Below are 26512 nucleotides of genomic sequence, written 5' to 3' on the forward strand. Positions count from 1 at the left end.
CCAGCCCGCCTGGTTGTGGGGGGTGCCATGCCGGGGGCGGCAGGTAACACACCTGAGGACGGGTCACCTGGGAGCGGCTCACCTGGGCGTACCTGGATCCACGAGTCGGCGCGCTTTCGCGCCGGGCGCGCTAGCCCCCCCCCCCCTCGGCCAATGGTGACGCGGAGGCCCGCGGCCGTGGGCGACGATTGGGCGCGGGCGGACGGGCGGGGCGGGGCGTCCGGCAGCTTAGGCGCTCTGCCGGCGGGCGGCGCTGAGCGCTCGTGTAGGCGGGCGCGGCGCGGGCGGAAGTGGCGACGCTGGCGTCCCTTGAGCCTGCGGCGGGCGGCAGTGACGGCCCCGGAGCTGACGGCGGCGGCCCGGGGGGCGGCGTGGACGCCCGCGGCGCCGGCTGGGGCATCACCAAGGGCCTCGACCCCGAAATGGCGCTGCTGGCGGAGCACCTGCTGAAGCCGCTGCCCGCGGACAAGCAGATCGAGACGGGGCCCTTCCTGGAGGCGGTGTCCCACCTGCCGCCCTTCTTCGGTGAGCCGGGGTGAAGAGGGGAGATGGCCCGCAGCCCTGACCCAGAGCGCACCCGCATCCTCCTTCTCCCGAGCACCCCCCAACCATCCCTCAACTAGACACCGCAAATCCTAATTCCCCACGCACCCGAGATCCCCTTTTTCTCCAAGCACCCCAAATTTTCCCTATCCCGTCCCGCTCCCAAATCTTCTTTCCCCCGAACATGTCACATCCTTCATCTCTTCCCAGACATCCCCAAATCCTCCATCTCCCTCAGACTCTCCCAACCCTCTGTCTCCCCAGACACCTCACATGCCAACATGTCCTTCAGATGCTCGCAGTTCTCCGCCCCCTTGTGCACCCCAGTCTGCCATCTCCCCACAAACACCCCTACTCTTCCAAATCCCCAATCCTCCATCTCCCCGAAAACATCTCTCACCCTGTCATCCCCCTCTTCCCTTTCAGAGTGGCTCTCAACTCCCTCCCCTTAAAATGAATTCCCCCCCCATTTCATAAACCCCCTTTTCTGTAAACTCTCCCAGCCTCTCCCTCATGGGACCTTGTGAACACTTCTTTCCTTAGAATTCCCTCATTCCAGATCAGAGACACCACCCACCACCCCCACTCCAAGGGCAGGAAGCCTGGCAGGGTGAGGAGGGGCCTTTTGGAGGGAGTCGCAAAACTCTGGGGCCCCTTCCTAGGGAGAACCACCTAAAGCTTTCCCTCCATTTAGAACAGGGGTCAGGACAGGGGGGCTGCTATGTGGGGTGACATCAGACATGGAGTGCTTGGGATGGGGTCCAAAAGGAAAAGACCCCTCCTCCATATGTCATGCCCTGGGAGGTCATAGGAGCACTGAGCTGGTTGCAGACCTTCCTTTCTCCCACCCCTCAGCCCAGCCCACACCCTGGATGGAAAATGGGAAACAGAAGACAGTACCATCGGCCCCTGCCCTTTGCTTTGCTGGTCCTGAGTAAAGGGTGCAACCTGAGCTCTGCTTTTTCCTCTTCTATGTGGGCTTGCCCAGCGCCCCGCCCTGCTGTTTCATTTGGTGGCCTTGCAGGAAGAGACCAGTCCGGCAGGCAGAGTCTAGCTGAAACCCGCAAACTGACAGAACCTTCACACTGACTTGGACTGAAGGGAAGTGGCACCCGGGGCAGTCACTCCCTTTCCCCCCAGTGGGTGACCAGAGCTCACGGTGGGCAGTAGTCCCTGAAGTGCCGTGGGCTCTGGGGTGGTTGTGACTACGTGGAGTCGTGTGCCCGCTCTCCTCCTCCACCTCTTGAGCCTCAGCATCCCCGTCTGTGAAATGGGCATGCTGATCTCCTAGGCTAGCGGCAAAGAGTAAATGAGGTGGTGTGTGTAAAGTTCTGAGGCCTTAAGTGCCAAATAGATCTTAGCTGTTGGCAGGGGGAGGTGTGTGGTTGTTATTACAAGTTCCTGGATTCAGTTTTGGTTCCTTCATAGAGTGGATGATTGGTTAATGAGTAGTATTTGAGTGAGTGCCATTGGCTGGTTTGTACGATTCTCAGACCTGGCTCTTTTACATCCACTGTTACATCCCTGGTACCCAGAACAGTGCCTGGCACACAGTAGGTGCTCAGTCAGAACTTGTTAAATGTATAAAACATTCTTATTTTCTGTATCTCAGTGTTGAGATAACACTGACTCTCCAGGCAGGAGCTTGGGAGCTATCTGGTTTGAGCATTGAGGAGTTGTTGATTTTTGTGACAGGTTTTTCCCCGCTCCTTGGTTCTATGAGCATTTGCCCTGAACAAGGATTCAGAATCTGTTTAAGCTAGTCATTCTCAACTGAGGGTGGTTTCGCCTCCTCAGGGGACATCTGGCAATATCTAGAGACATTTTTGGTTGTCACAACCTGGGGGGGGCGGGCGGGATGGTGAGGGGCACGGGGAGATGCTACTGGCACCTAGTGGGCAAAACATCCTCCAGTGCACACACAGCCCTCACCACAAAGAACTGATGCAACCCCAAATGTTAGCTGGATCTCAAGGTGGAGAGACCCCGAGTTAAGCTCTGTGGCCCTTTCCTCCCTCATCTTCAGCAAGGTTGCCCACCAGTTCTGCATTTGGGGGCTCCTTCCTTTGATGCGATTATCGTGCCGGTTTTAGAGGAAAGGGGGGTGGTGGCGGCTGGAGCTGGCGGTGATGTGGTGCCCCTGCTGGAGAGCTCCCCCCGCTCCTTTCCCTGATCTCAAAAGACCCTTGTCTTTGCTGCGAGCCGGCTGCTGTGGGCCGTCACATCTGTTGACAGAAGCACCATTTATACAGAGGCCTCAGTGGGTTGGCCCACAGAGGATAATTCTTAGCACTATTCAAAAAAACGTGATGATCCATTTTGAAGCATGAGGCTCTTCCTGGGGGAGAGTTCCTCCTGAGGGTTTAAGGTTTAGGAGGATGGCCCCACCAGTGGCTTTTCTCTGGCACTCAAGGGTCGATGGAGATCCGCCGTCAGCTGACACACGGGCTTTGTCTAGGTCTTGGGAACGTCTGGTCCCCTGGATGATCTGGGTGGTGTGTTTCTGGAATGGAGCAGGCCTGGGATTATGGACACAAGAAGTCTGAAAGGCATTCGGTGCCGGTTTCCTCCAAATCAGGGTTTCTCCACCGTGACACTGCTGACATTTGGGGCTGGGCTATTCTTTGGGGTGGGGGTCTGTCCTGTGCTTTGTAGGACATTTAGTGGTATCTCTGGCCTCTCTCTACCAGATGCCAGTAGCACCCCATCTCCCCAAGTTGTAACAACCAAAAATATCTGCAGGGAGACCGAGTTACCCTTGGTTGAGAGCTACCGCTCTTGGTATAAATAGGGCAGAGGGCTAAAAGCTGTGTTTTTAAAAAGTATTTTAATTCTGCAAGGAAGATCTGTTTCTCAAAGGAAAATTGAGCAAAAAGAAATGATAAATTAAAAATCTCCCTGCCATTTATTGAGCATTTACTGTGTGCTAAGCATTCTATGTAGACTAATTCATTTAATCCTCTCACAACCTTCTGAGGCAGAGTTTGTTGTTTTTGTTGTTATTGTTATTTGAGAGAGAATCAATGCTGACATTTCAGAGTATTTTCATTCCAGACCCATTTATATCTTTATCTATGTTTAAGGGGAAATGTATAAGCTGCTTTTTCACACCCAACAATATAACATAACCACCTTTACCCATCAATCAGCATTTTTCATAGCTGCCTAGAACTTCATTGTTTGAATGTGGACATAATTTACTTAACCAATCCCCTGCTGTTGGACATTTACATTGCTTCCTTTTTGTTTTTTTGCTCTTGTAAACTGTGCTACAGTGAACATTCTTGTATATATTTCTTTGCATACTTCTTTGGTTGGTTCTAAATTTAGAAGGGAAATTGCTGGGTCGAAGGGTGTGAAGGCTTTTAACCTGTTAGCACAGGTTAAATCATTTCTTAAACCATCATCGGTGGTGGTTTGGGACAGAATTGTTTGGGCTTGATGAATGCTGATTCTTTGGGCTGCAGGTCAGATGTAGCTCAGAACATCTGCATCCTGGACTAACTCTTCCATATCTCCAGCCTGAGTCTCCCGAGCTGTATAGGTTTTGCTATGTCCACTTAGAGGTCAGCCCTTTGTGCATCTTCTTTCTCTACCTTGACCCAGTAATTGGATCTCACCTCTGACTGATCAGTTTGCAGCTGACTTCTGTGAGGCCCTGCTCTCTAATCTTTTATGGTCAATTATGCAGCTGTTCTAGAGCATTTGCAATTGGAGGATGGGGGGGTGGGTGGAAGGAGGGGGAGGGAGAGGCTTAATCATTTAGTCTTGTCACTCCCTGCCTAGAAGCCTCAGTGGCCCCCTGTTACCCCACCTTGATATCTGTGCTGTAACCTTTCTGAATGGCTTGCAGCCCTACAGAGGGTACCATGCCATCATCTGCCTCTGGCACTTTACCCGCGTCAGTTTCTCTGCCTGCGGTACCACTCCTCTCTGGCCCACCACCTTCCTTTCACCTGGCTGGGTTCCACTTATCCTTAAGGAATCAGCTTAGGGGTCACCTCATCTGGAACATCTTTCTGACTCCCATGGAATCTACCCCATTCTGACACTTTGAGTTATTTCAGTGCACTTGGTGAGCTAGTGATGTTTGTCGAGTGAATGCTTTTGGTTCCATTCCCATTTTTCTGGGTTCTTCTAAAAGTGTTTTGCTTTCTTCTCTCTTTCTAAGTTAAAATATAGAATCAAATTGAGATACATAACTCATATCCTGTACCCATGGCAGACGTTAATAATCAATCACGATACTGTTTTTTTCCCCTTTAAGTCTAAACACAGCCTCGGCCACTCCGAGGTCCATTAGAATTGATGCATGAGGTGACACCTGCTTGCTCTCACTGTTTAGGGAGCAACCAAAGATGCAGTAGCTGAAAGTAATGATTTCTACCTCTTGGTTCTTGAGATCCAGATTCCGGAGGTGATTTTACTTCCTTCAGGCTTCTTAGCTTAATTAAATGGATGTCCATAGAATTGAGCCTTACAGATATCTGACACTCACGAAACAGTCCTAGAGTAGCCCCAGAAAGAGTGGTTTTGCATCACTTTGGTTCAATGCTAGTTCTATTTGGCTGGGGGGGCGGTGCGGGGGAATGGCAGGCCCAGAGGCACAGAATTATCTTGTTTTACAGCCAAAGAAACCAAGGCCAGAAAGGTTAGGTGACTTGCCCAAGGTCACACAGCCAGCAATTGACCACAGAGCCAGACTAGAACTCAGGCCTCTGGACTCCTTATGCAGTGCTTTTGCTGTTGTGCCTGCCTGCTTTCCTGGCTTCCTGTCTGGTCAGTGGAGCCAGCCTGTTTGGCCACCGAAGTCCAGGAGCTCTGCTGGCTCCATTGTGGCTTATCCAAGACGCTGGGAACCCCAGACCAGCTATGCAGGTTTCCTTGGAGCCGCGTGCCTCATAGTCATCTTGCCAAGCTGGGACCATATCTCTTGCCTATTTGAACGCAGATTTGATAGCTGGGGCATGGAAGTCATCCAGTGGGGAGGCCCCAGACAGCTCAGTTTTTCCTTTAATTGGGACATTGAGTTAACCGCCTGGGGACCAGCCCCACCCACACCCCCTTGGCCTCTAAGAGGTTGTTCCTACCATTGCAACAAGCACCTTTCAGGACTTGGGACCACAATTTTTTGGGTTTTTGTTTTTTAAGTTGATACAAATATGTTTATTTTTGGTTTTGTATAGAATATCCCAAGAAAGAGAAACAGGAAACTGTGTTAACCCTCGTCCAATAGCAGGTTAGTTATCATTTTGGTTGAGTGTCTGTTGAGAGCTGGATGCTGTAGGAACCGGAAGTAGACCGCTTCTAGGAGGAGGAAACAATGTACTTTGCAGAGGGCCGTGGATAAGTCACTTTCAGCGATGGGTTTTGCAAGTTTGAACCGGCCTGCAGACTCCTCTCGTCCATTGGAAGTGTGTTTGCAAGTAGTGAGTGAGGATTCATTAGCCTTGAGGAGCACCTACTGCGTGCTGGTGAGACATACTCATGAGCTCACCTGGCCCCAGTTAGAGCCAAGTAACACCTGTATAGAGGGCTGCCGCTGGCCCTGTTGTCTTATCCCGTCTGTCTGTGTAACAGCCCATGAGCTGGCTGCTTTGGAGGCTTAGAGGGAAGAAGTTGCTTTGAACCTGGTTTTGTTGTCCACTGAAGTCCATGAATCGAAGTCTCTAGATAGATGGATATTGGCATCAAGCAGCCAGCCTGAGCTTGAGTGCTGCTTCCATGGTGCCCCAGCTGTGTGTCCATGCCCTAGTGCTTCCCCTCTCTGAGCCTGCAGCCCCAACTGTACAAGGGGGAAGGTGGGCCTCCCAGGAGGGCCGATGGAGGCAGCCTCCCCCAGATGACGTTGGCACCCAATGCCCAGAATCACTCCATCTTTTTGCACAGGTGGGACAGACATCCTCAGACCTTTAGAATCTGCACTTCTTGCCACACAGCCCTTGGGAAACAAGGTTCTTGCAGAAACAAGCTGCCTCTGGCTCTTGGTGACCAGCTGCCAGGGCTTGAGGCCAGCTGAGCTGCCTGGCTACTGAAGCAATTCTCACTTATAACATCCAAAGGCCAGTGCAGAGCATGGACAAATGGTGCCCACCTGCTCTGTTCCCCCAGTGATAAGGTTGAAATACTCTTGATCCTCAGGGTTCAGAAAAGTCCGGCCCTGAGGTCAGGGACTGAGGTCTGGCCTCTGCTCCTGGAGGGAAGAGGATGGAGAAGAAAGAGGGAAAAGACCCGAATGTCCACTCTGTCATCTGCTGGCTCATCCAGCCCCCGTTTCATTCCTCATCTGTGGGGTGTCTGTCACATAGGGCTTCTTGGAGGAACAGTGCCCCATTGTGAATCGCCTCCCAGGCCCCAGCAATGTGCCTGGCAGAGCGTAGGTGCCCAGCCAACATGGGACTTGAAAGGGAATGAAAAGAATGCGTGCCAAAGGGCTTTGTAAAGTATAATGCGTGACCCCATCATAGCTAGCATAACCCCTGTTTTGAGTGACTCCCATGTGCCAAGCATCGAACTAGCCTATATCTCATTTCCAGCCCTTATCATGACCTTATGAATTAGGAGGAATTGGTGTCATTTTACAGAAGAGGAGACCAAGGTTCAGAGTGGTGGAGGGATTTAACCAGGTCACACAGCTAGTAAGGGCTTTGTAGGGGGCCAGCCCTGCCACAGGTCTTCCAGAGCAGCAAGGGCCTTTTTGAGCTGTTTGTCAGGGAGGGGAAATGATAGGAAGTAAGTTCCCATCTGGCAGTGTGCTTATTTCAATGAGCTTATTAGAATGGAAATGTAGGTTGCATTGTTTCAGTTTTAAAATGGCCTGGATGGATGTTAACTCCTTGTGTTACATTCTTACAGAGTTACTTGTAACAGGGTTTTTTAAAAAAATTATTACAGTGTTAACTGTATCTGAGCTTTTAGAAGTCATTAAAACGGGGGTTTCCCTGGTGGCACAGTGGTTAAGAATCCGCCTGCCAATGCAGGGGACATGGGTTCGAGCCCTGGTCCGGGAAGATTCCCACATGCCGCGGAGCAACTAAGCCTGTGCACCACAACTACTGAGCCTGCGCTCTAGAGCCCGTGAGCCACAACTACTGAAGCCCGCGCGCCTAGAGCCTGTGCTCTGCAACAAGAGAAGCCACCACAATGAGAAGCCTGCGCCCTGCAACAAAGAGTAGCCCCTGCTCACTGCAACTAGAGAAAGCCCGCGTGCAGCAGCGAAGACCCAATGCAACCAAAAATTAAATGAATAAATAAATAAATTTAAAAAAAAAAGTCATTACAACGGATCGGCCCTCTCCAGGGTCCTGTAAGACCTCTGCTTTCTGTCCCCGCAGTTCCGCAGTCAGCTCACACTTCCCCTGGCTCAGAAATGATTCCTTTTCTGCACTGCTGTTCCCCCGAGTTCCTTTCTCCACTCCCTTCTGAGATCTCAGACATTAATGGTCAGGAATACGTGGTCCTTATTTATAACTGAAGGGCTCCTGTTAATTTTACCCGTATCCATCAACTGATAACACCTTCTTTCCCTACCTCTCTCTCCTCCCTCCCTTCCTCTCTTTCTCTTTTGATTTCTTAATCATTGGAATCACTCTTTTCTGGATTTCTTCTCTAAAGAATGATGATATAATGTATAATAATAGTTATTATAATCATAATCATAAAGAATACTTTTTTAAAAATTTAGCCAGAAACTATGAGGTGAGGCCTGTTATTAGCCTCATTTTACAAATGCGGAAACCGGCTCAGAGAGTTTAACTAAATTCTCCCAGGCCACACAGCAAGTAAGAGAAATCATTTTCCCATCTGCATTCCTGATTGAAGGCTGGTTTTTGCCAAAGGGGTCAATTTTGGATAAAGAGAGTCGGCATGTCATGGGGGTGATTTTTTATTATTATTTTTTGCAGTACGCGGGTCTCTCACTGTTGTGGCCTCTCCCATTGCGGAGCACAGGCTCTGGATGCGCAGGCTCAGCGGCCATGGCTCACGGGCCCAGCCGCTCCGCAGCATGTGGGATCTTCCTGGACCGGGACACGAACCCATGTCCCCTGCATCGGCAGACGGACTCTCAACAACTGTGCCACCAGGGAAGCCCCCATGGGGGTGATTTTTAAAAGCATCATTTTGTAAACATTCTTTTCTCTTAGATATTAGGATAGTAGAATTTAGAATGGGAACTAGTTTTAGGAAGGTGGGCATTCTCAGGGCTCTTATGCTTCAAAATAGGCCTTATTGCAGACGGACACACACACACACACACACACACACACACACACACACGATTCATCTCCATCACACACACACACACACACACACGATTCATCTCCATCACACACACACACACACACACACACACACACACACACACACACACACACACACACACACACACACACACACACACACACACACACACACACACACACACACACGATTCATCTCCATCAGCTGTGATTTGAGTGCCTCGCATTATGATCCTTGTAACCCAGGATCTGTGAAGTTAATCTGCCCCATGTGTTTAACAACGAAACCTTACTATCCAGCTATTGACAAAAAAAAATTTGAATTTGAAATAGAACCTCCCCAAACCAGGCTCCTAGAGTCATGACACAGGTTCTTCCTTTTTCAAATAAGTATTTATGGGTTGGGTCTGGTATTCCCACACTGAATCATACAGGCTGAAAGTGAAGCTGAGCGTCTTAAAAATGGAATGCTTTTTGTTCTTGAAGGAAAATTATTCCTGAGATGAAATGAGAGGGCGGGGCCAGGGCGGGGGCGATTCTCTCACCCTCTTGCCTGATGTTGGGAACATCACCTGTTGGAAGATATGGTTGTCTGAAGAGGTAGGCATTGAGGGGCAGCTCGGATGGAAATTTCCAGATATGTGCTGGAGGCTTGCTCAGAGCATGATGGCAGGTGCTTTCTAACTACACTGAGGCCAGAAAAAGAGGAAGTGAATGTGATTCTGTGTGGCATATGGTGACTGCTGGCTTACGGGGAATTCTGCTGTCTGGGCAATCTCAACCATCTGAACTATGACAGAGACCCAGGCAGAACTGTCACAGAGGTCATGCACAGAATGCTTGCTTGGTGCCTGTTTCCTCTTATTTTGCAGGCAATGGTGACAACGTTGGCTATTTGTTTTCCAAGTATCTAGCAGAATCAAAGCACTGCAGAGAAAACAAGAGGAGTTTTTTAAAAAACTACACAAAGCTGTCCTAAATCCCTGAAAACATACCATGTAGAGCCATTTAGAGAAGAGTTGAGGGGCCCTGTGACGTCACTGGGTCACACCTTTATCGTAATTCCTGTTTTTGATGATGGCCCTGTTTAGAAAACTGCAAATGGCTTGCTGTACAAAGGCAGGGACGTTTGAGTTACATTTTGAGAAGTTCCATCCAGAATGGCTGAATGTGAAAGTTGGTATATTCATAAAATTTGGTAGATGGAAAATATTTCACTGCTTTATTTTCTTTTTATTATTGAGATTAAATGTCTTTTCCTTTCTTCTTTTAATTGTCCATTTTTCTATAAGGTGGTTGTTGTTTTTTCTTATTGATTTGTTAGAGCTCTTTACATATTAGGGATGATAGTCTTTGGTCTATGATATTTGTTACACAGGTCATCCCCTCCCCCAATCAGTATGCTCTTTGGCTTAGATTGGTGATGGGATTTCCCCCCACCCCGACCCCATCCCATATAGAAGGTTTCTGGGTTTTGTAATCAGACTTATTGGTCTTTTCCTTATGCCTTTTGGGTTGAGTAGCATGGTTAGAAAAGTCTTCTAAATAGAAGGGGCCATTTGCCAACATGTTCCAGGTAACCAAGGCTTGACTGTGTTTGGAATCCGTGCCCATTAGAGTTGGTTCCATGAAGTGAGATGGTGAAATTGTATCTGATTTTTCTTTTGTTTTTGAGACAACTTCCTTTGATGAATGAGAAAAGCACCTGACCACCCGGCCCCCCCCGCCCCCTGCCCTTCCCTTCTGGCAGGTTCTGGGTGTCATTCTAAAGAGCCTGTTGGCTGACAACAATGAAAAACAAGTTTGGGTTAACTGCAAAACAGGTAAAGCAAGGTAATAATTTTGAGGCAGGGCTGCATTCTGTAGGAAAGGTAAAGCTGGATAACCCTCCAGAAGCATGTCGCGTCATATCCAGAGCAGCGGCCAGTTTGAGTTTCAAGGCTTAGGCCACGGTGTGCTTGGGGGTTAAAATCATTTCAGGGTTTTCCCGTCAGAGTCCTTTCGCTTTTGTTGAGTTCACACACACAGATAGAAATGTCCTAGAAAGAAAGGCTAGAGGGGGTGGTGGCACCAGCCTTGGCTAATTGTGTCTGTGTGCCTGACTCTCGCTGTGTGACCCTGGGCCAGTCACTTGGCTCTTCTAGGCCTGGAGGCCTCGGGCTGCGCCAAAGCAAACATAAGCCCAGGGCCTTCCATGAGGCTTGTTGAAGCTGGCTTCAGCTTACCTGGAGCGCCTCCTGTTTGCCCAGCACTTCAGGGCTCTGGAAAGGGAGGGGCCTGAGCCCAGCGTGGTTCAGGCACTTGTCCAGACACCAGAGCTGAGAGCCGAACCCAGGACTGGGGCTCTGGAGCACAACCATGTTCCTGCCCTAATCACAGGCGGCCCACCCCCAGATGCTGCCAGCCTGACTCCTGTGTGCCCATCTACGTGTACACAGTGATGCCTTTCCTGCCGGCAATTGCCCCCTCGTCCCGGCCCCATGCAGCGGGGAAGTGGATTCTGAGGTCGGTCGGCCTCACCACCTCCCTCTGCTGGGGTCCATCTCCCAGCCCTCGACTCTCCCCTCTCTTGCTTCTGCTCTACAATTGGCTCCAGAAGTCCATCCAGACCCCACATCCTACCCTACAGTAGAGCAGAAGCTCTGTCCCTGCATGGTAGCCACGACGCACAAGAACAACTGCCTTGGGGCCCGGCTCCTGCCGACCACGGCAGCCTCATGACCCGAGTGACATGCTGTCGGGAGAAGGCGAAACAAAAAGCCTTTCTCCCCGCCATCGCGGGGTGGGGCGGGCACTCAGAACCACACAAGAGCCGTTTCTAGAGCCAGGGCAGCTGAATAACATTCTGTGCATGTCTAAAATGCATGCCCAGTGACCTGAGTCGCTGGGAAAAGCTAGGAAGCCACCCACGCGTGGTTGATGATGATCTGTCACCAAGCCCTGCTTCCGCATCTCCAACGTGGGATGGCTATACTCGAACATCAGCCAGTGGTGGGAATCAAATCACGGCCAGGCTCAGGGCCCTCACTTGGCACATATGGCGCCTGCCCCATCACAGCAACTCTACAGGGGTGGTCCCTTTCCAGGCCGGGAAACTGAGGCCAAAGCCCCTTCCCATAGCCTCTGCTATGTTAGTCGCTTGGGTCCTTAGACCCGGTGCATTGGGTCAATCTTCACTATAAGAAAGTGGCTAGAAAAAGAACCTGGCAGGAAATGTGCCTCTAGATTCACGTTTCCTATTATCTGCCCCCTCATTCATGCTGGGGTCCAGCTCCGTGCCAGGGGCTGGGGGCACAGAGGCGGACTGAGGCCCCCTGGTCTCTGCCCTCTCTGAGCTCAAGTCCATGGCAGGGATGGGTGGAAAACAGAGTTACACGTGGAACCACAATCATGGTAGCAGTGCAGTGGACTTGGAGAAAAAGTGGAAGAAGAAGTATGACTTTTATGAGCAGAAAAAAGTGTCTGACATTCTTGTTCTTTTTTTTTTTTTTTTTTGGCTGTGCCGCATGGCATGTGGGATTTTAGTTCCCCTACCAGGGATTGAACCCGTGCCCCTGCAGTGGAAGCGCAGAGTCTTAACTGCTGGACCACCAGGGAAGTCCCAAGTCTGACATTCTTTTCCAACTTTATATATGAAAAATTTAAAACATACAGCAACCCTGTTTGGGAAAAGCATCTTAGGAACTTGTGTAGAAATCAGCGATTTTTAGAAGATGGCTGCTGTCATCTGCCGGTGCTGGCCTTCAGCTGCGACATTTCCAGCCTCCAGCCAACCCTGCTCACTTCAGACTGGCCCCCACAATCTGAATTGGTTCTGGCCAGTCCATCCTGTTACTGAAGGCAGTGGTTTGTGTATACTGACAGACTCTCTCGGTTTGTCTCAAGTCTGAAGTCAAGGGGAGATTTTGTCAGCAACCAAAGACCTCTGTTCAGTCTTGAATGGCTTGGCAGGTTTGTCTTCCAATTCCAGGGCTTGTTCCTATACTTGGTGCTCCTAAGGGTATAGTCATACCCCTTCAATTGTCTAGTTGGTGAATATATGGTGCAGTGTTAAATACATCGCAGCCTTAAAGCTGTTTGCCCGTTTTGTCTTTAAAACTCTGAACAAATGGCTAGCGAACTCTTGGTGAAATGTAAATGTTAATAAAATAGTATACCCATAAAAAAAAAATAATAAAATGTATAGCAAAATTGAAAGAATTTTATGGTGAATATTCATGAATCTGCCACCTAGACCCTACCATTAATACCTGACCATACTTGTCTATCCACCTCTGCATCCATCCATCAATCCACCTCATGTCTTTGGACAACATACATTTTGAAAGATGTGGAGGTGAAGCCATTGGCCATCCCTTTGGAATTGTGTTTGTTTGTTTGTTTTTTGACTGCGCTAGGTCTTCGTTGCTGCCTGCGGGCTTTCTCTAGTTGCGGCGAGCGGGGGCTACTCTTCGTTGCGGTGCGCGGGCTTCTCATTGTGGTGGCTTCTCTTGTTGCACAGCACGGGCTCTAGGTGCGCTGGCTTTAGTAGTTGTGGCGTGTGGGCTCTAGAGTGCAGCCTCAGTAGTTGTGGTGCACGGACTTAGCTGCTCTGCAGCATCTGGGATCTTCCCAGGCCAGGGTTTGAACCCGTGTCCCCTGCATTGGCAGGTGGATTCTTAACCACTGCACCATCAGGGAAGTCCCCCTTTGGGAGGGTTTCGCCAGTCCCTATGCTGCCCATTCGTGGCACCTGCCCGGCTCCTGTGAGGCTCGGAATTGGTGACCCTTGGTTGCACAGTCAGGAGGGGAAGAGTCCCCAGTGGTGGAGAGTCCTGGCTGTCTTGCATTATTTTTTTTTTATTTATTTGTTTTTTGGCCACGCTGCTTGGCTTGCGGGATCTTTGTTCCCTGACCAGGGATTGAACCCTTACCCTGAGCAGGGAAAGCGCTGAGCCCTAACCACTGGACCGCCAGGAATTCCCTGCACTCTTACTTTAAGTCTGGAATGCCTTGTCCTTTGGGGGAGTCGGTGATAAATGTCCCAGGAGAGAACATGTTGCAGGGCTAGCAAATTGCACAGCCTCCTAGATTGGCCTTGCAGGATGAGGTCAGCGATACATCAGGGAAGATGAAAGGGTGGGTGGAATCATTACCTTATTAATGCCCTTGGCAGGTCCACCTGGGAGTCCAGAGCGCCCAGGATCAGGTGGGACAGGCAGCCTGCATCCCCCCACCCAGCACCTCGGAGCAGCTCCTGTGGCCACCACGGGGGAGGTCCAGCCTAGCCCTGTGGTGGGAGATGTGCTCCCACAGGCGTGAGAGAGAGGCCGGTAACTAAGAGCAGTGGGCTCACATCTCGGCCCGAGGATTCTGTGCCCGGAAGCCTGCAGCAGGGCAAGGCAGCCACCCCGGGCCCCATGAGGGCCTCAGTCGGGACATAGGAGAGTAGAGGTGGCAGGGGGCACAGGCCCAGTGTTCCCACTCAGCGGAGGTCCTGAAGGACCTGGTGCCTTCCGAACCTGGGTGACATTTGCTGGACCGTGGACCCTGGCCCTGGTCGTGCTACAAAGTCATAAAGATGGTCACAGTTCATGTACTGAGGGTTCCTGTGCTGGCCACTCTGCTAAATGCGTTCAGTGCGTGCATTTTAATCCCCACGTCAACCCTATGAAACAAGTACCACTGCTGCCCCATTTGACATGTGAGGAAACTGAGGCACAGGAGACTGGCTCAACTGGATTCAAACCCAGGGTGTCTGGATATCTACCTGACCTTCTTTCCATTGGGTTTTGGGGTATTTCATTTATAACGTCCAATGCTGTTTCCCCAATGCACCTTTTTTGTAACAGCTGCGATTAGAATGTTCCAGATGGCCGGCCAGGTGTGCTGGGTCACCTTGGGTGGAATTCAGCCCACAGGTGTCCCTCCCCCAGTCCTCCGCCCCTATGTGGTCAGTTGGCACGTGCACCGAGGCCCCAGCCTGGCCAGCGGACAAGGGGAAGCTGGCGCCAGTGTTTCCCCACCGTGGGTTTGGTACCCACTTGTGGCCTGCTTGGGCACCTTTGCCCCCTGGGCTCTGTATCGAGGACGGTGAGACATGTTGAGGAAGCACAGCTGTCTTCAGGCTCTGAGGTGAAGTCCTTGTTGAGTCTGCTCAGGAGAGAACCGGCCCTTCCCCATGTGTTTCCTCCGTGCCCAGCCCTTAGCAGGGAGCTCTGACCTGTGGGCTGTCTCTGGTCCCTGTGACAGACTGCTGTGGGATCACAGAGGAGGGAAAGGAGGAGAGACAGTCCACAGTCAGCTCACATTTCCCATGGAGTCCTGAGTTCCAGGCACTGCCAGTTTCTAGGTCCACATTTCATCAACTCAAAGGTGCCGCCTATTTTAAAATGGTCTGTTGTTTTATGAACCACCAAGACAGGAAAAACGCCTCCAATTAAGAACATTCCGATTCCAGAGGTGAACAAAATATGTGTCTTGGAAGTGGGTTGTTTCACATCATCCTCACAGCAGCTCTGATCGGTTCTGTTGGCCCATTTGCTAGGTGGGAAAGCTGAGGCTCAGAGCAGAAGGGACATGACCAAGCCCACACTGCCAGTGTGTGCAGAGCGGGTATGGAGCCCCAGTTCATTGAGCTCTGCTAAGTGACCAGAGTCCCACTCCTGGTGGGTTCTCCTGGGCTCTTATGCAGAGTCTCAGAACGGTAGGGCCTCTGGGTCCCCAGCTCACTTCCTTCTTAGAAGCTGGTGAATGAGGCGGGTAGGATGAATTGGGAGATTGGAATTGACATATATACACTATGGGTACTATGTATAAAATAGATAACTAATGAGAACCTACTGTATAGCACAGGGAACTCTACTCAGTGCTCTGTGGTGACCTAAATGGGAAGGAAATCCGAAAAAGAGGGGATATGTGTAGCTGATTCACTTTGCTATACAGTAGAAACTAACACAACATTGTAAAGCAGCTATACTCCAATAAAAATTAAAAAAAAAAAAAAAAAAGAAGCTGGTGAACGAGCTCTTCTTCCAGCTCGTAAGATTCCTCGAGCTGCCTCCTGGCCAGCTGGTTCATTAGTGGCCTCCGCCTTGTCAGCCAAGATGGTTTCTTAGAGTATTAGTTCTGCAAGATACTCTACACTGTGCTGTCCAATTTGGTAGCCACTGGCCACATGTGGCTATTTAAATTTAAATGAATGAAAGTTAAATCAAATTACAAATTCAGTTCCTCGATCACACTCACCACATTTCAAGTGCTCAATAGCCACATGTGGCCCACGTTAGACGGTGCAAATATAGAACATTTTGTCTTAGGAAGAGAGGGTGCTGTGGACAAAACGGTTTGCCCCCTAGATAGTCCAGTTGTATTTTTTTTTTTTTAGTATTTATTTATTTATTTGGCTGTACCAGGTCTTAGTTGCGGCATGCGGCCTCTTTTAGTTGCGGCATGTGGGTTCTTAGTTGCAGCATGCGGGATCTAGTTCCCCGACCAGGGATCAAACCCGGGCCCCCTGCCTTGGGTTTGTGGAGTCTTAACCACTGGACCACCAGGGAAGTCCTAGTCCAGGTGTATTTTAAAGGCTCTGACAAGTCCCGCAGTAAGAAACTGGTCTCACTCAGAGCCCAGCACTCCAAATTGCCCATGAACCATTTTAACACTTAACAAACAGCTCTGCCTTTCCTTAAACACACGAAGTGACCTCCCCTCCGGTCCCCATGGCCCATGGAGGTCCTGAATATCACCCTCGTTGGGAATCTAAATCTCTCTTCTTGTTTTGTCCCCAGATTGCCTCGGCTCCGCAGTGTTTACTCCCATCAAGGTGGACATAAGTGGCAACATCACAGTACGTACTTGGCCCTGCAGCCCCGGTACCCAGCTCAGGAGTCTGTAATCCCGTCCCGTCACCAGTGCCCTCCTCCCTGCCGCAAGTTCCCCAGGCTGAGGAACAGGAAGGAGATGTGGAAATGGGCCTGAGCCCCAGCTTCTCTGACTTGGAGCTCCAGGTTTTTGGTCCTCTTTGCGGTCATGCCATCCAGTCATAGCCAAACTAGGACCACAGTCTGGAGGGTTGACCTGAGAAGGAAGCTACTGGTTCTTGTAGTCACTCTACCAAACAAAAAATAAACTCCAAGGTCCACAGGTGCACTGACCCTGCCCTTCCCTTCCCCAGTCCTGAGAGTTCCAGATGGCATCCCCTAGCCACTGACCCTCCCCCCATGAGGATCCACTCTGAGGCTGGTTCTGTGTCATTATCCTCATTTTATAGACGAGGAAGCTGAGGCTCAGAGCTGTCGAGGGGCTCATAGCACGGAAGTGGCAGAGGTGGAATTCACATCCAAACTGCCTGGCTCCAACTCAGGAGCCTTCTTCCTGGACATCTCAGAATCCTAAGAACCTATTTCCATTTGTCCACCAAAGCGAAACTTCAGATGCTTGGGGATTGAGGTGCTGTCAGTAGTGGTTGGAGAATGTGGACTCTGGGGCCTGGCCAGTGCTGGAACCTGCTCGCACCTGCACCAGCTATGTGACCTTGAGCACGTCATTTCCCCTCTCTGAGCCTCAGTTTCCTCATCTGCAAATTGGAATTATGACAGCAGCATCAGGGTTGCCGTGAGGATCAAATGAGGCTGTGCCCAGAAAGTACTTCGCAAGTCCTGTAAATGCGAACAGTCATGGTTATTGTTATGACAAGCCCCGCTGACAAGCCCCACTGCAGGTCCTGGTGCTGGGGGGCAGGAGAGCGAGGCTCTGGCGGGGTGCTCCTCCACCCAGCACGCGGGCAGCCGTCTATGGGGGCAGCCTTCCTAAGGGGGAAACCCTGTGTGCTCCGTTTCAGAAAATCAAAGCTGTGTATGACACCAACCCGGCCAAGTTCCGGACCCTTCAGAACATCCTGGAGGTGGAGAAGGAAATGTATGGAGCGGAGTGGCCCAAAGTGGGGGCCACGCTGGCGCTGATGTGGCTGAAGAGGTGATGGGCTTGGGTGGCTGGGTGTGTGTGGCTGGTGGGCCCGGAGGCCTGCTCTGCAGAGGAGGGACGGCCAACCCCGCCACTGCCCCACAGTGTTTGCTCTGATGGGGCAGGACGGGCACTTCCTGTCTTTCACATAGGCGCTCTTCTTGTGCAAAGCTAGTTAGTGACAGAGAAAAAGCACCCTGGGGGGCCAAGGCCAGCCTGATGGTGACGCTTCTTTGCTTGTTCCAGCCCCACCAGAGGCATAGCAAGCCGGTGGGTACTCTGGCTGTTGTGCTAAGCTGTTTAGACACCCAATTGCATTTCATGTGCTGTGAGTTAGGTGTGGTTATCCCCATCTCCCAGAGGAGGCCGCTGGGGCTTCTGGAGGCCAAATCACATGCCCAGGGCACAGGGGCAGTGCTGGGACTGAGTGGCTGAGCACAGTTGTTCAGGTTGTACACTGCACAAAGATTTTCCGTCTAGGGCCGGTCACATCACACACATGGTAGATTTGTATATTATGACAGCTTCTTGACAGAAATACAGCATCTTGAGGACAAAGAACTCTAATTTGCACAAATTCGTCCTGTGGCCTGGGGGCAGGGTACCCCGATATGGGATATGAACTCAGACAGTCTTACCCCAGAGTTGACGGTGCTTGTAACCGTGATACATATTGTCCTCATAGCACATATTTGGAGCCACATACAATTGTTCCATCTTACAGATGAAGCCATTGAGGCTCAGAGAGCCGAGGCAGCTTGCTTGCTGAGATCACGCTGCTCTCTGCCAGCTCCAGAATTCTCCTTTAGCGGTACAAACTCCACAGTCCGTGGCAACAGCTGTGAAGCCAGGGACCCATTCTCTGCCCCACGGATGTTCCCAATGTTGCCCTTTCTCTGGGGCCTGGAGTCAGAAGCCAGGATAGGCGCTCTTCCCCTGTCTCTCTCTCCATTCCCTGAAGCTACCCCACCCCCACCCCCATGCACTTCTTTGGTGAAACAGAACAGGAAGAATCTGCTCCCTGGAGGGTGTGGCCTGTGTGGCCATCAGGGGGTAAGTGGGCTATAATTAACAACCTTATGGCCTATTTTATGACTCGCCCCCACTGAGCTACCTACTCTTATCTGTCAACAAGAGACTCACAGACCAGGAATAAGGAACGCCCCTGGGTCTATCCATTGGCAGGTTCCATAGGTTTCTCAGGAGGAGCAAGCCAGAGAGTGACATTCAGATCAGTTAGATTGTTTGTGTCCAGATCAGACGTGGGCAGAGCCAGGTGACTGGGAGAGCACATGTCGGTGGATGTCAGCAAATCGAGCACATAATGAGCACCTACTGTGTGCTGTGCATGGTGCCGGGTGCATGGGATGATGCTTGGAGAGGCATGGTCCCTCTTAGGGTATCACAGCCTGGGCAAGGGGTCAGGCTGGTGGGCAGATCCTGACAGCTGGATATCAGACCCTGGAGCAGAGAGAAATCAGAAAGGGCTTCCCGGAGGAGTATCGCCAAGCAGGGTCTCCAAGACTGAACAGGAGGGTTCCAAGAGGAAGAGGCCTTGCAGAGGCCTTGGGAGGGCAGGAGAGGCACAGCATATCTGCCCCTCCAGGAAGATCTGGTCTAGCCAGGGCCCGGGATGCAAGTCAGGAGCAGGGAAAGATGAGATGGGATTGGACACGGATGAGTTCCAGCCTCCTCAGGGGTGCTAGGGAGCCACTGAGGGGCATGAAGCCCATTGGCAACAGGGTAAGATGGGGCTTGAGAAGGAATCGTCCCAGCTGCTGGTTAGAGGGGGATCATTTGGGCTGGGAGAGGCAGGGGCTCAGGAGAGGTGGTCAGCCAGGGCAGGGCTGGGACTGGACCCCGAGCTCGCTTCCACACCCCAGGCTGATCCCCAGTGGTTGAGGGTTGTGATCCAAGCATGGAGGATTTCCCTTCACCTCATAGGTGATAAAGCTTAACTTTTATTCCTTTAGTCCTCGGGCCCAGAACTCTTGCCCCTAAGAACCCCCCAACCTGAATCCTACCGCCCTGCAGGCAGGGAGCAGAGAACCCCAGCTGGGGAGTGAGACAGGCTGGGTTCACATCCCGGCCTTTGATTGAGCTTTTGGGGTACCTCTGTGTTCCCTTCTGTGAAGTGGGCAGATCATGCTGAACTTAGTCCCCCAGGGCTGAGGGGAGCAGATGAAACGATGTGGATTAAAGGGCTAGTACTGATCCGATTTTCAGCTTGGTCACCCTGCCGTGACCCACACCCTTCTTCTGGCTCTTGAAGCATCATCCTACCCCAGAGGAAGGGCTCAAGTGGCCACTGGAGGATGCAGACCGTGGCTCAGGCAGTGATGGAGGTGGGGAACCCACAGGGTCAAACTCGCCTGTGTTCTCAGTATGTCCCTGGTCTGTGGTCCCTGAGCCCTTTGAGGACCAGAGCTGTAGCTTCAACCCTGCACTGACTGGCTTCATTCCTCAAGCACTGATGGCCATGTGGCAAATAGGCAAGACAGGCCCAGACCCTGCCCTCATAGACCTTACAGCCCAACAGGGACTGGCCCCAGGCCTGGTATAGACAAGGTACTTGGGACATGTGACGTGAGCCGGGGAGTCACGTTACACGGAAGCTGTTGTAGACACATGACAGCAGAGGAATCATCACCCGCTTTGGGGTGTCCATGCCCCCGGCTCACTGTAGGAGGTTAATACAGAGCGCATCCGAGTCTCCGCGTGCGGCGCTGGTGGGTGGTGCCGAGGGGGGCATGCAGGGCCCTGAAGCGCAGTCTCCCTTCCGGCTGCAGAGGCCTGCGCTTCATCCAGGTGTTCCTCCAGAGCATCTGCGACGGCGAGCGCGATGAGAACCACCCCAGCCTCGTCCGTGTCAACGCCACCAAGGCCTACGAGATGGCCCTCAAGAAGTACCACGGCTGGATCGTGCAGAAGATCTTCCAGGTGAGCCGCCCCGCAGGCCCGGAATGACCACTGGCTCGCGGGGCCCGCCCTCTGCCCCGCGCCCTGTGGCTGCGGGCCCCGCCCCCCTCCCACCCCGGCTCAGGAAGCGCTCCCCTGTCCATCTGGGGTGAGGCTGGTGCTCCGAGGGACCCCTGCCGCGTGGCGGGCATTTTCCTAGATGCTCCGTGGTGGTTCTGATGAGGGGCCTGGTTGGGAGGCCGTGGGAGGAAGCAGGGCAGAGACTGAGGCCGTCAGGTTGATGGTGGGCTGGCCTCACTGGCCCCTCAGATTCAGCTGGGACCCTCGCACTGGGATGGGGAGGGGAGGAAGGGCCCCTGTGCCCACGGAGGCGTCTGCTGAAAGAACACTGGCCCACGAGGCTCTTGGTGACTTGTGTTGGGGTGACGATGACCACTGGCCTTCAGCAGCAGCCCGGCTTTGGGAGAGCACCACTGGGGACGTGTGGCGAGCCCTCGGGGTGCCCTGTACATTGTCGTGGCTAACCTTCCTCCTGAAGCTCCCACCACCCGCTCTTCCTCACTCCTGTGAGAACCGGCATCTGAGGGCTGGTCTCTGTCCCACGTGGCACAGGTCGAGGGTAGGCTGGGTCGGGAATCTGCTGGATCCAGGCAGGAAATAGGGCCACATGTGGGCCATCTGCCCTGGCAGGGCTGGGGACAGTGCTCGTCCTGGGTGGGCGCCGCAAGAGCCCTGTCCCCCACCGTCCCCGGCAGACCGTTGCCCCCCGCCCCCGTGAAGGCCTCACGACCACCACCTCAGTAATAACCATGTGTCCTGGATGCCTGGCCTGGCGGGCCGCCGGTGCAGGGTGATGGTCACAAATGCACCGAGAGGTACTGTCCTTGCCTCCATTTCACAGATGAGGAAACTGACGCCCAGAGACGTTTAGGATCTTGCTAGAGGTCACACAGTAAGAAAAATGGGCAGCTGGAATTCTACCTCCTGAGCCTCAGTATCCTCATCTTGCAGATGGGTATAAAATAGGCCCTGCCTCACAGTCTCATTGTGAAGGGTCACCGTGTTACTCTGTATAAAATGCTTGGCATGTGGTTTACACTCAGCAAATTGAAGCTATTTCTATTTTGATTCCTAATGATAACATTATTTGTAATTTCCTCACCTTCTCAAAAGGCTTGTAGCCTAAGCTTTTTATCTGGTTGCATCCTTTTCCTTCTGGCTCTGAAAATGCTGTGTATGTCCGGTTCTCTGGACTTTTCAAGTTGTCAGGGAAGCCCTGACATTTAGGGAAGTATCACCCCCTGAAGGACAAAAGAGGAACAGCACAGATCAGCCGTCCTCTCCCCGGCTCAGAAAGGTGGGGTCTCAGGAGGAAGCTGTTCACTTTCTCCAGGGCAGGGAGCCCCGGGGGAAGCAGCCTGATTGGGTGGGTGTCATTATCATCCCCATTTTACAGATAAGGAAACTGAGGCTCAGAGAGGCTAAGTAACTTGCTCGAGGCTCACCGCTAGTCAGCGGCACAAGCTGGAATTTGAACCCAGGTCTGTCTGTCCCCAAAGCTTCCTGCTGTCTCTCACCGGGGTAGAAGGGGACACACATCCCCCTTGGCCTTTCCCGTCCAGCACCACGAATAGCACAGACCCCTGCCCAGCACGGACCTCTGGGTAGTCCCCTCTCAGAACCCCGACAGGCCTGGCCCAGTGGCTCAGGGTCTCCCCCTCTGCTAATGCTGCACACACCCCTCTCACCCGTCTCAAGGCAGCACTGTACGCGGCCCCCTATAAGTCCGACCTCCTCAAAGCACTCTCCAAGGGCCAGAACGTAACGGAAGAGGAATGCCTGGAGAAGATCCGCCTCTTCCTGGTCAACTACACGGCCACCATCGACGTCATCTACGAGATGTACACCAAGATGAACGCCGAGCTCAACTACAAGGTGTAGGCCAGACCCTCAGCGGGCACCCCGGGCCGCATGCCCCTGACCACAGCCCCCCGCAGGAACAGGCAAACCTGAATCACTGTGAATCCAGCCGGCCGGCCACCCCCAGCCTGAGGCGCCCCCCAGAGCAGCCCAGAGACGGACCAGGGTCTGCAGGGGGCCGGCCCTGCTCGATTAAAAGTCACTTCTGGGGTCTATCCTCGTGGAGCAATAAATAACGATCTCGCTTCCGAATCTCATGACAGCACAGACTGACTTTATGCCTTCATTTCAGTGTGATAAAAATTGATTAATGTTTCTAATAAATCAAGTCCTAGGGTTTTTTGGTTTCCCACCACCACCCCATGTGGAGTGTGACTCTGGGGGAACTGGTGTCAGACTCCTCACTTTAAAAATAGGCATGTGTCCTTCTGAGGATCTGGCTGAATGATGTTTGGGGTATTTTAAGGACCATGAGGGGGTTTGATCTGAAATTATACAGGGCCCCTGTTGTGGGATTTTTTTTAAAGCAAACTGGTGTGTGTTCTCAGTGGTTTGCACAGCCCAACCTCACAGCACTGTCATTAGAGCCTGCTCTTTCTTACTGTCTTTTGCTAGACAGGGTTTTTATAGCTGAAACCAACCAGCAAGCCTTTCATGACCAAGGGGAGGGTTATTTTAAAGCTATCAGGCACAAATAATTGACCATAGATGACTGTATTTGCATTCTTCTCCATAATTATCTTCTTCAGGGACAGCTTTTCCAACCTAAGAAACTACCTACCATGTGTATTCTTTCAAGGGGGAGAGGATGAACCCAAGAACACGCCTTGCTGCCTTAACTGTCCTTCCTGGCGCTAAAAAGAGCTGTATTTTTTAAAGTGTTGGGGCGAACAGAGCAATCCCCAAAGAACTGATATGTGTTAAAAACCCAGTGAGGAACAATTGGTGATTTTTTTGTGGAAACTAAATAATCCTTAATAAATAAATCTCTATTTTGGAATCACATTGGTGTGCTGTTTTGGTTCTTGATTCTTTTTTTTTTTTTTTGCCGTTCTTTCTGGATCAGAGGTTACAACTGGGGATAAGCCAAGGACCTGTTTTCTGGCCTCCAGGTCCTATTTCTGGCTTAAAAAAATAGAACTGGTTGCCACATTGAGAAACTGGGGACATGTCACAGAAGAATCTTGATTTCTAGCTTCTTTTGAAAAATCAGACTGCCTGTAAGGAGCTGAGAGATGACTGCCCCCATGGGTGGATATATTTTCCACATTGCCTCAGTCCCCACCAATCCCAGTTGCCTCCCCAACCCTGTGACCATTGGTTATTTGAGCTTTATCATGGGCTGATGCTTTTTCTGTTACTAGGGTTAAATGTAGAAGGAAATATTTTACTTCATTCCTGCTCCTACAGAACTGATAGTCTAGTGGGCAGGATGGACTAGTAAATCACCAGTGATGATATAGAGTGGTCAGTGCCCAGAGGGAGCCTGGGGCTACAGGTGGGGGGGGGCACATCCTGGGATGACACTGAGCCTCGATGGAAGGGTTGGGGTTGGGAGGATCCCAGTAGAGGAGGAGAAGGAGGGGACACTGCAAATCAGCGGCAATGTCCTGGTGGCTTGACCCAGAGCAGGCTGTGTGTATATGAGACATCATGCCACTGAGGGATTTGAATTTGACCCTGAAAATTATGGAACGCCTTCAAGGGTCTTGTGCACAGTCAGTTGGATATCCAGTTCGGAAGGCTCCCTCTGATGTGGCCAAGGGTTGGATGCCTGAACTAAGTTTTTTGCTGTCTTTGATTTTATTATATTTTCTAAGGTTGCTGATAGTAGGAATGCCACTGATCTTTCTAAACTCTAACTGCTTTTTAGGATTTTTCCCTTTGGATATAAAATTCTGCCAACAAAATTGTAAAATTCTGTGTATTCCTTTTAAAAAAAGAGCTTTTCTTCGTGTTTTCAACATACTACAGTGAGACTGGGAAGGCAGTTTCTTTGTGGAAGGTCAGAATATTCCCAGGAGAGCCTCCTTCAGTCCTGGTACCTGCCTGGCCCCAGGAGCCCTTTGGGTTTTTGACCCCAGAGACAAAGCCAGCAGTGCATCTATGCCTTCTCATTTCATCCTTGTCAAAGTGGGACTGAGTTCTGCCTGGGGCAGTGAGGAAGGAACACATTGAGCACCAGCTGTATACCAGGCCCTGCACAACTGCTTCATATGCATCATTTCACAAGCGCCCTGACGTGGGCATCAGGAGCACCATTTATCAGATGAAGAAACTGAACCCCCCAGGGGTTCAAGAGGACTCGGCTAGGGTGATCCTGCCAGGACTGGGGGCACTGGGAGTTTACATCTGACTCCATATCTCCCCCCAGCCATGCCCACTCCGGTGCCAGCGGACAGAGTGAGCCCGCCTTCCAGCACACGTCCTGCCAGGACACGCCCACTGTGGGAAGCCCCGGATGTGACCCAGGTTAACATGATGTGCACAGAAACCTGAGCGAGCCCAAAAGTTTGACAACGGCTGACTCTTTACTCACTTGTTGCTGCATTCAGTTAAACCTCATAAGCAATAGTTCAAATCCGTCTTAATACATCTCTATTACAGACAAGGAACTGAAGCTCACTTCTCCATTAAAAAGCCTCCGTTTCCTTTTCTGTACCATAGGGGTCTTGCTAACACCCATCTCACAGGTTGTGAGGCTTATATTAAATGTTACTGTTTGTAGGGAATTTCCTGGTGGTCCAGTGTTTAGGACTCTAAGCTCTCACTGCCGAGGACCCAGGTTCAATCCTGGTCCGGGAACTAAGATGCTACAAGCTGTGTGGCATGGCCAAGAAAAAAAAAAAAGGAAAAAAGTTACTATTTGTAAAGCAATTAGAAGTGTCTGCAATGTAGTAAGCTGTCTTCGTAAGTGTTAAATAAAACTGCATGGATATTTTTGGTATGTGATGAAGGGCGTATGGCAATGTATCGAGTGTTGGAGTCCTGGCTCTGTTATTTATCAGCTGAGTGACCTTGGACAAATTGCTTCACCTCTCTGAGTCTCAGTTTCCTCATCCGTACAATGGGGATACTAACAGTTCCTAGCTCACTGAGAGTCAATGAAACTGCCCAGGCAGGCGCTTGGCTGCTAATCGTTCATTGTTGACCCAATGATCATCATTTACAGAAGCTTAATAGGAGAACGGAGGAGGATTTCATTCCCTGGGTTTAGTTGTCTGGTTGATGGGTTCCTTTGGTTCATGCCGTTGCATCTTCGGGCTGCGCGCCCCACCGCCCTTGCGCTTGCGCGCTGACCTTCTGCAGGTCCCACGGGTTCCGGTAGGTGGCGCTGTTAGCACCGAGCCGCTGCGACAGAGCTGGGAGTCCCCGCCTGTCCGCACTTCCCGGAACTGCAGCCCGAGCGCAGGGTGTGTGCCTTGCCTCGCTAACGTGTTCGGGGTGGTTTCCAAGGGCTACGTGAGGAGCCCTGTTTGGACACTGTTGGAAAAGTTTGAAGCCTCTTAAGTGGGTGCTTTGGGATTCTGACTTCATGTCAGCCGCTGGGTCGAAGGTATGTCCTATTACTTCTGCTACTACTACTAGTACTACTACTGCTACTGCTGCTACTACTACTACTGTTGCTACTACTACCGCTAGCACCATCACCATCATCACCTCACAATTTTTGGGTTCAAGCCAGGTTCTATAACTTTGTAGCTGTGTGATCCAGGGAAGTCAATTCACCCCTCTGAGCCTCAGTTTCTGCATCTCTAAAATGGGACAGGAACACCTCTACCTTGCAGGATTACATAAGATAATGTGTGTAAAATGCCTGCCACAGAAAATGTTCAATAATTGGCATTTATTAATATTTTTATTATGATGCTATGGCCTGCCAGGGACTCCTGAGGGGCAACCCGACCCCTAATGCAGTTAAACCGTAGCATGTTCACTTCTTGTTT

At 51.4% G+C, this 26512-nt stretch overlaps 1 protein-coding gene across 3 annotated transcripts; it reads left to right on the forward strand.

Moving 5' to 3' along the window:
- The first annotated feature begins 296 nt into the window (after nt 1-296).
- Nucleotides 297-23570, forward strand: GLTP (glycolipid transfer protein). Of its 3 annotated transcripts, none has more exons than XM_079717729.1 (5): nt 297-525; nt 16553-16611; nt 17605-17738; nt 20516-20666; nt 22404-23570. In XM_079717729.1, the coding sequence occupies exons 1-5, from the start codon at nt 423-425 to the stop codon at nt 22584-22586; spliced, it is 630 nt and encodes a 209-aa protein (XP_079573855.1). In that variant the 5' UTR covers nt 297-422; the 3' UTR covers nt 22587-23570. The 3 variants fall into 3 exon arrangements, with proteins under 3 accessions (XP_079573855.1, XP_079573857.1, XP_079573856.1); XM_079717731.1 differs by having other exon boundaries at nt 23315-23570; XM_079717730.1 differs by having other exon boundaries at nt 20547-20666; nt 23315-23570.
- Nucleotides 23571-26512: the final 2942 nt, after the last annotated feature.

Source organism: Hyperoodon ampullatus (genome assembly GCF_949752795.1).
Source record: "Hyperoodon ampullatus genome assembly, chromosome: 13".
Lineage (NCBI taxonomy): Eukaryota > Metazoa > Chordata > Mammalia > Artiodactyla > Ziphiidae > Hyperoodon > Hyperoodon ampullatus.

Excerpts from the sequence above, each read along its gene's own strand:
- GLTP (XM_079717729.1), top strand. The coding sequence starts at position 423 with ATGGCGCTGCTGGCGGAGCACCTGCTGAAGCCGCTGCCCGCGGACAAG. Across the intron at positions 526-16,552 it reads CCACCTGCCGCCCTTCTTCG|ATTGCCTCGGCTCCGCAGTG; the intron begins GTGAGCCGGGGT and ends TTTTGTCCCCAG. Across the intron at positions 16,612-17,604 it reads ACATAAGTGGCAACATCACA|AAAATCAAAGCTGTGTATGA; the intron begins GTACGTACTTGG and ends GCTCCGTTTCAG.